Consider the following 12,317-nt stretch of genomic DNA (forward strand, 5'->3'; position numbering starts at 1 on the left):
CTCCGCTCTGCAGAGCGGAGCCGGCACATCATCAGTGACATTTTTGTGTGGGCTTCTGCGAGGCCCGCACAGAAACAGAACATGCCTCCATTTGTTTACCGCACGGATTTTCATGCGGTCAAATCAGGGCAGTGAGCATAGGATGGCATTAAATTAATGCCATCCTATGTACAGCGTGCCATGGCGAGATTTCAGTGGAAAAAAATGCTGCAGAATTTCTGTCCATGGGCATTGGGCCTAACGCTGGAGGGTAAGATGCAGGGATTTGGGAGCCTGGCTCAGGTCCAGCAGAGGCAGGATGCTGATAGATCTTGTAAGGCAGGGACAGAGCTCTTGGAAGCCCAACCGTTCACCATTCAGACTAGGCCACGCCCCCGTTCATTTTCACAATTTTTAGCATACCTCATCACCCTCACAATGGTGGGGTGCGTTCAGAAATCACGTTAAACTATCCCGGCAAAATGCGATGCCGTGTGTGAGAGTGACCTGAAACTGTCAGATTAGCGCCATATTTTCCTGATGCGGCTCTGACCATTTAACCCACGAAAGATCTCTGAGACTGAGCTCTAGAATTCTGCTGCAGATTCTTGTGTGCATTCGCACGTGGATGTAACCTCTGTTACGGGACACATCCATGTGCGGCCGCCTGACGTGGTTTCATCACCAAGAAATGACGGGTCAATTATCTTTCCCGCAGTGCAGACTTGAAAATTTGCACAAGGAAACATCTGAATGATCCGCCTCCTGACTGTCTGTTTAACAACTAGTTAAATTGTCCATAGACTGTAAATCCAGGAGCGTCTTATCTTATAACCCTACAGCTGTTCCTCCTTTACTTCTCCTGGAACTGTATGATAAATACCTCCTTGGTGCTGGTACACATAGCAGTAGTGCGCCGCTCTTTACCGCTAATCATGTTTTGGGACGCACGGGTTCCACAGGTAACCTTTACCGCCTTGTGTTTTATCTGTACGAGCCTCACCGACAAACTGCATTGAACAACTGATACAATTTGAGGTAAAACCGCGTGCGGCGGGAGGTGTAGCGCCAGACAGGACATTCTCGGACCCTGAACCTCCGGCCTCACGCTGCGTCTATTTACAGATAATTCACTGTAAAGGAATGAAATCCACACAAAGATCCTGGTGGCAGTGATTATACACTTCCATTATAGGAATCCCTACTGCTCCCTACAGAAATAACTACTGGATGACAAGAATCCCCCCCCCCCCCCTTATCTGTCATGGAGATGATACTCCAGCCGGGGGATCAGCTGATGCCTTCACTTACTGAGATGTTTATGCCCAAACATGGAATAAAAAAGGCACACTTCTACTGCACCTCCTGGCACATAGCTCTGCCTCCTGAGGGCCTCTGCCTCACTCATCATGATGTACTGGTGTTTCTATGGGATCTGCCTGCAGGGGCGCCACTGATCTCCAAAGGGAGGGCAGGATTTATGTGCAAACAAGGTCAGCAGGGCATCAGCATGTCCCTGGCTGCCTGCCATACATCCATGGGCCCGGGGGAGAGGAATATTTTTGTATAGGGTCCCTTCCGAGAGACTTCAGTGACGTACGGCAGATTTGACAACTATTCCGGTAATCAGGTCTCCCTTCTGCCTGGGAGTCTCCCGGATGTTACTGGAGAGTTGGCAAGTCTGTAACAGTCTTTACTTCCTCCTGTGATGTAAATGTGACGCCTTAGAAACAAATTCACTAATTATTTATTTCCTCTTTTACATTAAGGAAATCGAAGATGAATGTTCTAACAGCAGTGAATGTGACAGCGGGTGTTGTGGAATTCGGATTCAGGATTCCATAGCCAAATGCATACCAAAAAGAGGACCGAATACGAAATGCATCGGCCCGGTGAGTACCTGCGTGCCGCTGCTGTCCTGGTTTCTCCTCCGCATACAGTACAAGGTCTCATTCGCACGGTCTATAATCCGTCAGATCCGGGTCAGATTTATCCACGTAGATCTGACTGTTTAACCCTCGGTGGAATATTGCGGCTGAGCTTTGGGGTTCTGTGATCTTTTTGCATACAGATGGATTTATCTCCTGGCGGCGGGACAAATCCGTGTTCGCCAGCAGATCTCGTCTCTGCGGTAATTGTCAGGGCAATTATTTTTGCCGCATTACGGATTTGAAGATCTGCATGAAGAAAAATCTACTATATGAGCTACAGCACAGATCTGGGGAGCAGCGATAGAACACTAAAATGGCGCATTTCACCGCAAAATCGGGTGTGGAATCTGTGCTCAATTCAGTGGCAACATTCTGCCATGAGAAGGAGACCCGAGAGCCGTCCGTCCGTCTGCAGACAGATCTAAGTAACTATTTGTATTGGCCATAAAATAATAATCCTGAGGATCGTATATGATGATGTTCCTCCATTACTCCTCCTGGAAGTGTATGAATAAGTACACACTCCGGGTACTTGTACACATAACAATAGTGTATGACGCTTTTTTTGCTGCATTTTCAATGCAGTTTTTGGGCACACGGCTATCACAGATAAAACATTATATAACCGCGTGTTTCATCTGTACAAGCAATAAGCCTTAGTGTTAGCCAGTAGAGATGAGCGAATGTACTCGTCCGAGCTTGATATCCGTGCGAATATTAGGGTGTTCGGGATGCTCGTTACTCGTAACGAGTACCACGCGGTGTTCCGGTTACTTTCAGTTTCCTCTCTGAGACGTTAGCGCGCTTTTTTGGCCAATTGAAAGACAGGGAAGGCATTACAACTTCCCCCTGTGACGTTCAAGCCCTATACCACCCCCCTGCTGTGAGTGGCTGGGGCGATCAGATGTCACCGGAGTATAAAAGTCGGCCCCTCCCGCGGCTCGCCTCAGATGCCTTGTGAGTTAGCTGAGGGAAAGTGGTATCGTGTTGGAGCTGCTGTAGGGAGAGCGTTAGGAGTTAGTGTAGGCTTCAAGAACCCCAACGGTCCTTCTCAGGGCCACATCTAATAGTGTGCAGTACTGTGTTAGCACTGTATTTTTTTTCTTTTTCAAAATTGGATCTGCAGAGCATTGCGCCCTGCAATAGGGACAGAAGTGGTGGTTAGGCAGGGAGAGTGTTAGCAGTGAGTGTAGGCTTCAAGAACCCCAACGGTCCTTTCTAGGGCCACATCTATCCGTGTGCAGTACTGTCCAGGCTGCTGTTAGCAGTGTTGCATTTTATTTTTTTTTTCTCAAAACCGGCTGTGCAGACCATTGCACCCGGCATTAATACTACAGGGATAGAATTGTGTAGGCAGGGCCAGAAGACATACATTATTCATTGAATACACGCAGTGTGGGTTTTCCTTGGAAAAACAAGGGAAAAAATTCTATTTGGCCTGCCTCTGACAGTCCTCAGGGCTCTGGGTACGTGTGTGCTGCGTGCAGAACATTAAAAAAAATCAGACGCAGCCAGCTACGTTTTACTGCAGGCTTGCACCAATTTCTTTCCTGCATGGGAAATCCCTGATCTGCTGGAGCGAATAACTTTGCATCACTGCAGTTCTCTGACACATTTGCAGGGCCACAACACAGTTATTAAACTTAGTAGTATTCATTGAATACACGCAGTGTGGCTTGGCCTTTGAAAAACACGGGAAAAAATTCTATTTTGGCTGCAGGCTTGCGCCACTTTCTTTCCTGCCTGGGAAATCAAATCACTGGTAATACACCATGCTGAGGGGTAGGGGTAGGCCTATAGGACGTGGACGCGGGCGAGGACGCAGAGGCCCAAGTCAGGGTGTGGGCACAGGCCGAGCCAGTGCGGTGGCCAGGGGTAGAGGCAGGGCCTGACCGAATAATCCACCAACTGTTTCCCAAAGCGCCCCCTCGCGCCATGCCACCCTGCACAGGTCAAGGTGCTCTATGGTGTGGCAGTTTTTCACAGAGACGCCTGACGACCGACGAACAGTGGTGTGCAACCTTTGTCGCGCCAAGATCAGCTGGGGAGGCACCACCAACAGCATGCGCAGGCATATGATGGCCAAGCACCCCACAAGGTGGGACGATGCCCGTTCACCGCCTCCGGTTTGCACCACTGCCTCTCCCCCTGTGCCCCAACCTGCCACTGAGATCCAACCCCCCTCTGAGGACACAGGCACTACCGTCTCCTGGCCTGCACCCACACCCTGACCTCCGCTGTCCTCGGCCCCATCCAGCAATGTCTCTCAGCGTAGCGTCCGGACGTCGCTAGCGCCACTGTTTGAGCGCAAGCGCAAGTACGCCGCCACGCACCCGCACGCTCAAGCATTAAACGTGCACATTGCAAAATTGATCAGCCTAGAGATGCTGCCGTATAGGCTTGTGGAAACAGAGGCTTTCAAAAGCATGATGGCGGCGGCTGCCCCGTGCTACTCGGTTCCCAGTCGCCACTACTTTTCCCGATGTGCCGTCCCAGGCCTGCACGACCACGTCTTTCGCAACATTGTACGTGCCCTCACCAACGCGGTTACTGCCAAGGTCCACTTAACAACAGACACGTGGACAAGCACAGGTGGGGAAGGCCACTATATCTCCCTGACGGCACATTGGGTGAATTTAGTGGAGGCTGGGATAGAGTCAGAGCCTGGGACCGCTCACGTCCTACCCACCCCCCGAATTGCGTGCCCCAGCTCGGTGGTGGTATCTGCGGGGGTGTATGCTTCCTCCACTAAACCACCCTCCTCCTCCTCCTACGCAACCTCTGTCTCGCAATCAAGATGTGTCAGCAGCAGCACGTCGCCAGCAGTCGGTGTCACGCGGCGTGGCAGCACAGCGGTGGGCAAGCGTCAGCAGGCCGTGCTGAAACTACTCAGCTTAGGAGAGAAGAGGCACACGGCCCACGAACTGCTGCAGGGTCTGACAGAGCAGACCGACCGCTGGCTTGCGCCGCTGAGCCTCCAACCGGGCATGGTCGTGTGTGACAACGGCCGTAAGCTGGTGGCGGCTCTGTCCTAATGCTACGTGCCATGCCTGGCCCATGTCTTTAATTTGGTGGTTCAGCGCTTTCTGAAAAGCTACCCCCACTTGTCATACCTGCTCGGAAAGGTGCGCCAGCTCTGTGCACATTTCCGCAAATCCCACACGCACGCTGCCACCCTGCAACATTGGTTTAATCTGCCAGTGCACCGGCTGCTGTGCGACGTGCCCACACGGTGGAACTCTACGCTCCACATGTTGGCCAGGCTCTATGAGCAGCGTAGAGCTATAGTGGAATACCAACTCCAACTTGCGCGGCGCAGTGTGAGTCAGCCTCCTCAATTATTTACAGAAGAGTGGCCCTGGTTGGCAGCCATCTGCCAGGTCCTTGGAAAATTTGAGGAGTCTACCCAGGTGGTGAGCGGCGATGCTGCAATCATTAGCGTCACCATTCCTCTGCTATGCATCTTGAGAAGTTCCCTGCAAAGCATAAAGGCAGACGCTTTGCGCTCGGAAACAGAGCCGGGGGAAGACAGTATGTCGCTGGATAGTCAGAGCACCCTCCTGTCTATATCTCAGCGCGTTCAGGAGGAGGAGGAGGAGGAGCAGCATGAGGAGGAGGGGGAAGAGACAGCTTGGCCCACTGATGACGGTACCCATGCTGCTTGCCTGTTATCCTTTCAGCGTGTATGGCCTGAGGAGGAGGAAGAGGAGGAGGAGGAGGATCCTGAAAGTGATCTTCCTAGTGAAGACAGCCATGTGTTGCGTACAGGTACCCTGGCACACATGGCTGACTTCATGTTAGGATGCCTTTCTCGTGACCCTCGCGTTACACGCATTCTGGCCACTACGGATTACTGGGTGTACACACTGCTCGACCCACGGTATAAGGAGAGCCTTTGCACTCTCATTCCCAAAGAGGAAAGGGGTTCGAGAATGATGCTATACCACAGGGCGCTGGTGGACAAACTGATGGTAAAATTCCCAGCCGACAGCGCTAGTAGCAGAAGGCGCAGTTCCGAGGGCCAGGTAGCAGGGGAGGCGCAGAGATCATGCAGCATGTACAGCGCAGGCAGGGGAACATTCTCCAAGGCCTTTGCCAGCTTTATGGCTCCCCAGCAAGACTGTGTCACCGCTCCCCAGTCAAGGCTGAGTCGGTGGGAGCACTGTAAAAGGATGGTGAGGGAGTACGTAGCCAATCGCACAACCGTCCTCCGTGACGCCTCTGCCACCTACAACTACTGGGTGTCGAAGCTGGACACGTGGCCTGAACTCGCGCTGTATGCCCTGGAGGTGCTTGCTTGTCCTGCGGCTAGCGTCTTGTCAGAGAGTGTGTTTAGTGTGGCTGGGGGAATCATCACGGATAAGCGTACCCACCTGTCAACCGACAGTGCCGACAGGCTTACACTCATCAAGATGAACAAAGCCTGGATTTCCCCAGATTCTCCACCAGCGGACAGCAGCGATACCTAAGCAATACGTAGGCTGCACCCGCGGATGGAAGCTACGTTCTCTCTCACCATCCAAAACGGGGACATTTCTGCTTCATCAATCTGTGTCTAATATTCCTCCTGCTCCTCCTCCTGCTCCTCCTCCTGAAACCTCACGTAATCACGCCGAACGGGCAATTTTTCTTAGGGCCACAAGGCTCACTCATATAATTTTTCTAAACAATTTTTATACGTTTCAATGCTCTTAAAAGCGTTATAACTTTAACTTGAACCAATTTTTCGTTAAACTGGGCTGCCTCCAGGCCTAGTTACCACTTAAGCCACATTAACCAAAGCGATTAATAGGTTTCACCTGCCCTCTTGATTGGCCATGGCCAATTTTTTGGATGTACATTAGTACTGTTGATACAGCAATTTTTGTCGCCCTTCGCCTACAGTGTAATCATAGCAATTTCTATGTTCTTCGCCTGCACTCATGGTACAGAAAGGTGTATGGGGTTGGCCTACACTTTAGCTACATAAATGTAACTTGTGCCTTGTCTATACTGCAGGTACTGAAATGGAACGAAGACTGCGCTCCCACTATACTGCTGCTTCGGAATTGTTACTGGGGCCTGTCTTGAGTGCTACTATTACTGAAATGGAACGCATACTGTGCTCCCCCTATAATGCTGCTAGTGATATGTTAGTGGGGCCTGTCCTAATGCTACGGCTGAAATGTTACTAATTATGGGCTCTGCCTATACCGCTGCTAATGGTATGTCTCTGGGGTGTGGAAACAGAGGCTTCCCAAAGACATGATGGCGGCGAGGCCATTTCCCACCAACGCTGTTACTGTTAAGGTGCATATAACCACGGACACGTGGAGAGGACACGTAGTGCCTCAAAAACATCCCCCGCCACAGCCCACTAAATCCTGGCCACATTCCGAAAACCAACAAAATAAAACCGCACTACTAGGTCCGCAGTCACCAACACATTACCACCAACGCGGTTACTGTTAAGGTACATATTACCAGTCTGACTGGGGCATGCAGTGTGGGCCGAAGCCCACCTGCATTAAGCATGACATTAGTACCTCAGCTGTGTTGGGCAATGCAATGGGATATTTCTATGTACCACCGGTGGCTTCCTGGCACCCACCCATGCTGTGGGTCCACAGGGAATTATAAATGCATCTGTTTCCACTTGTAAAGAACCCCAGTCAGACTGGGGCATGCAGTGTGGGCCGAAGCCCACCTGCATTTAGCACGACATTACTACCTCAGCTGTGTTGGGCAATGCAATGGGATATTTTTGTGTATCGCCGGTGGGTTCCAGGGAGCCACCCATGCTGTCGGTCGACAGGGACTTCACAATAGGGAGTTGTACCTGCCTGTGTCTATGAATTAAAAAACCCGGTCTGACTGGGGCATGCAGAGACACCTTGACAGAATGAATAGTGTGTGGCACATAGGTTCCCCATTGCTATGCCCACGTGTGCAGCTCCTGATGGCGGTGGCACAGGATTCTATTTCTCATTGCTTCTGTACAGCATTGTGGGTTATCGCCCCGCCCCTTTTAAAGAGGGTCGCTGCCTAGCCGTGCCAACCTCTGCAGTGTGTGCCTGCGGTCCCTCGTCATGGCAGACGCAATTCTAAATAGACATGAGGGTGGTGAGGCATTAGGGCAGCTGAAGGCTGCGCAGGGACACTTTGGTGTGCGCTGTGGGGGGGAGGGGGGCGGTTGGGCAGCATGTAACCCAGGAGAAGTGGCAGCGGAGTGTCATGCAGGCAGTGATTGTGCTTTGTTGGAGGTAGTGTGGTGCTTAGCAAAGGTATGCCATGCTAATGAGGGCTTTTCAGAAGTAAAAGTTTTTGGGAGGGGGGGGCCCACTCTTGCCGCTATTGTGGCTTAATAGTGGGACCTGTGAACTTGAGATGCAGCGCAACATGTAGCCCCTCGCCTGCCCTATCCGTTGCTGTGTCGTTCCCATCACTTTCTTGAATTGCCCAGATTTTCACACAAGGAAACCTTAGCGAGCATCGGCGAAATACAAAAATGCTCGAGTCGCCCATTGACTTCAATGGGGTTCGTTACTCGAAACGAACCCTCGAGCATCGCGAAAAGTTCGTCCCGAGTAACGAGCACCCGAGCATTTTGGTGCTCGCTCATCTCTATTACAGATGAAACATAGAATTAAAATTAGGAATATGAAAAGAGGTTTTTTATCATTGGCCCCAATAATCGTTATCTAATGAGCCAAGTAATATTAATTTGCTCGCATGCTCTCCCTTCACAATGCTCCTTCGAGGAGACAGAATTTCACCAGCTTGACCGGGAGTGCAGAAAGATGATGGCGGTAAACACACTGAAACCAGGTCCTGCCAGCGACAAGGAAGCCAGAAGCTGGCCGCTGGACCTGACGGGATGTGAGCATGATCTTTGTGTGTTTGTGGGGCTGCATGCCCTGCATTTTTTCAAGTTGCCGCTGAGGGACCAACGGTCTCCATGGCAACTTGCAAGCAATGCAGGGCCTGGTAAGGCAAAGGCAGTGCCCCGAATGCAATTGTGATTGCGCTAGACGGGCCTCCTATCTTTTCTATGGGCACTGCGTTGGCGTTAGACGCTGAGCGCACGACATGTCGCGTCTCCTTTTCTGGACGCAACCTTTGCACGTTCAGCGCAGCCCTCCATCTGCATGTGGAAATGCTTTCATTTAGAAAGCTTTGCCCACAGCCATCGAGTTAGACGCAAGCGTTCAGAGCCTGCGTCTAACGCAATGAACAAACGCTTGTGGAAAAGGGGCCGAAGACCCCACTATTCTGAGTCGTTTTGCCTGGAGCAAGCCTTATTGGTGACAGAGTCACCTCACACTTTCCAGAAGTTTCTAGAACTTGTTTAGAAGTTCATTAGTGCCGACAGCAAAACTACATCCTGTGCCAACACAAAGGGGGCAGAATGTAAAGAAAGAAAGCATGGTCACCGGACCACAAGACATGTTTCTTCTTTACAAAAATTGATATCGCCATAAACGATCGATGTTACCGATATATCGGACATACCAATATCGATGAAAAGTATCGCCAAAGCATTAGTGATATTTCGATATATCGGTTTTTGATGTCCCAACCTTACCTGAAGGGGCTTTCTGAACGTTGTTTGCACAATTGGATCTTTAAGCGATTAATGGTGTGGAGAGAGGCTGCATAACTGATACAGACATACTATGCCATCAGGAAACACATTAAACAAAAAAGATGTATTTAAGCTAACACACAAGTGGTTTCCCCATGTTTTTCCTCTTCTGCAATACATAGTGAACGTGGAGTGTCCATAGCTATCAAGGATACAATTGTATTTTCTGTCCATTAAGTGATCTTGGATATCAATCGGCGTTACGCTATACTGATATGCTCTATTACCGGGACTAAGTACACTCTAGCCTCAATACATGCCCCTAATTCTAAGCAGCATACTATCATTAAAAACTATAGACCAGGTTAAAGTTGGTCCATTAGGACTATTGGGTGACTTCAATAAAACTCTATGGCCCTTAGTGGACACATCATCCACTACTCAAATTACAGACCAACCTGCTTCCATTGTTCCCCTACTAAACAGTAAGAATCTCTTTGATATTGGGCATCTACAGCATCCAACTAAGTGCAATTATACCTTATTTAATTTCAATAAATCTTTGGTATGTTGTTGGGTAGCGTAGCATAGTAACAGTTTTACATTGTCATAGAGTTGTAGGCCTAAACATCACATTTTCCTCGTTTTCCATACCTTAACATAAACATATCAAACAACATAAGGAGCAGGGAAGTAGAAAAGAGGGGTGGGGCAAGGAGGTATGTACGTTCGGAAAACTGCATACATTCTAACCCAAGAAAGCTCTCCAATTGCCAAACCTATATAGAAGCGTATTGTAACAAGTCGTGGTTGACTCGCGTCTGAATCGGCGTCCACACGGTTAGGAAGTGGCACACCTCACACGAAAATAGGCTCCAGCCGTCTGAAATTTCTTTAAATCTGGCTCCTGCCAGCCTTTATTCGCAGCACATCACAAATCATAAACAGTCCATATAGGCCTTTTCCCCAGTCTCTGCTACCTTAGTGGCCTGCTCTGCTTCAGCAGTTTCACCTTCTGCCTTCTCGTTGGCCTCTTGTAATTCAGAGGATTGCTCACCCTCCATCTGTAGCTCAGCTCTCACTTTCTCAATGACTTTCCAGTTGGACACCATCTGCCATTGATAACCAAGCTCCACACTAATGTCTTCTACTTCCTGCTGAAGACTCACTGTAAATGTTTCAATTTCATCATAGATATCAGTTTGAAGAAAAAACAACTGATTTATCACTTTCACTTCTTCTAGGATTTCACTGTCTTGCTCTTCAACCGTGACCCAGCATGCAGGGTTCTCATCCAGTTTCTTTTCCAGAACTGACACCTGCGCCTGAAGTGATGCAATCTGTTGTGACAGATTCCTCTTAGTTTCTGCATCTTTCTCTTACTGCTTGAGGAACACATCTCTCTTATCTTGCATAGTCTTCAGGCGTGCACTAAGACCAAGCCTCTGCTGAGTCTCCTCTTGCACCAGCCTCTGAGACTTCTCAGTCTGAGCTTTCAACTCCACCTGCAGTCTATTCACCTTCTCAGACAGCTCTATCTGCACTTGGTCACTTTCAGTAACTTTTACTTGTAGCTCTTGAAGCAGCTTCTCTACTGCATTTTTCTTGCATTCAAATTCATGTTGGTCTTCCAACAATCCCTTCCCCTTTTCGGTCAACTTAGAACACTCGCTTTCCCTTCGTCATCATGACAGCATACGCTTGGAGGTTGCTCACCTGCTGACCTGATGGGACAGGAAAAGGCAGAGCATAAAAGAAACCTCCCCTCCACCAAACACCAGTGTTTTTCCTGTCCCTTCAGGACAGCAGCGGCAGAGCTCCAGCGATGCTGTCCCATGCCGGAGGTTCCAGGGCTTACCGGTGAGCGGCGGCATCTCTCCTGGCAGGCCCCGGCACCCCAGTGGGAAGTACCTCATCTGGGAGCTTACCGGGGACTGCGTGGGCCTGGGTCCAAGTACGGGCTTTCCGGCACCACTGCGGCCGTCATTTCGGCGGCGGCCGCCATCTCTGGGTCCAGGGCCGAGCGAGGTTCCTCAAGGGGGCGTGGCCTCAGCGGAGCTCCGGGAGTGACGCGGTGACGTCAGACGCTTCGCAAGGGGGCGTGGCCTAGCGTGAAAATGGGCGTGGCTTAGCGCGGCTGGCGCCGGATTCAAATTTTTAAAGCTCCTCCACACCAGGGAAGCAGCTGGTGTTTCTTTACGCCGGGAATCGATCCTAAGTACAGGAGTTGATCCCACAAGCAAGCGCAGGATGTCGGCCAGAGAGGACCCAGAGAATCTCCAAACTGTAAGTGGTCCAGTGGGCCAACCTACAGACACCTGCACTACATACACTTCCTTACTAACAGAGTTCTCCCATGTCATTTCAGGACAGGGATACTCAAAAACCTAGGGAGGCTAGGAGGAGGAGTAAAAAGTGTCCAGTGTGCTTGGCCAAACTCGACGACTTCTACACCAAAACATTATGTGCCGTTTGTTCTGCAAAAGTTCTGCAGGAGGAAAAATCTTCCCTCATGTCCGAAATTCAGTCGGTCGTCCGGGAAGAAGTTCAGTCCTCCCTCTCGGACCTCCAACCTGGGCCCTCAGGGGTTACACGAAGGTCTGCTCCGGCTGTGTCAGAGTCCGACTCTGACATGGCGGAAGATTTGGAGTTTGGTAATCTTGGGGAAGTGTTGCAGGAGGAGAAAAAGTACCTTTTTTCCACCGCTGACATGGATCAACTTTTAAAAGCTGTACGTAGAACCATGCAGGTGGAGGAAGATGTGCAGCAACCCCGCACAGCACAAAACGAATATGTTTGCGGGATTGCTTCCACAACGGAAATCTTCGTTTCCTGTAAATGCC

At 50.2% G+C, this 12,317-nt stretch overlaps 1 protein-coding gene across 1 annotated transcript in view; it reads left to right on the forward strand.

Annotated features, from left to right (window-relative positions):
• The window catches only part of LOC136614110 (leucine-rich colipase-like protein 1), a 61,499-nt gene that overhangs the window by 22,329 nt on the left and 26,853 nt on the right, over positions 1-12,317 (forward strand). Inside the window, exon 3 of the mRNA XM_066594099.1 lies at positions 1,749-1,871. Within this exon, the coding sequence (XP_066450196.1) occupies positions 1,749-1,871 (123 nt within the window). The remainder of the gene's footprint in view (positions 1-1,748; positions 1,872-12,317) is intronic.

This window comes from Eleutherodactylus coqui, chromosome 1 (assembly GCF_035609145.1).
Source record: "Eleutherodactylus coqui strain aEleCoq1 chromosome 1, aEleCoq1.hap1, whole genome shotgun sequence".
NCBI lineage: Eukaryota > Metazoa > Chordata > Amphibia > Anura > Eleutherodactylidae > Eleutherodactylus > Eleutherodactylus coqui.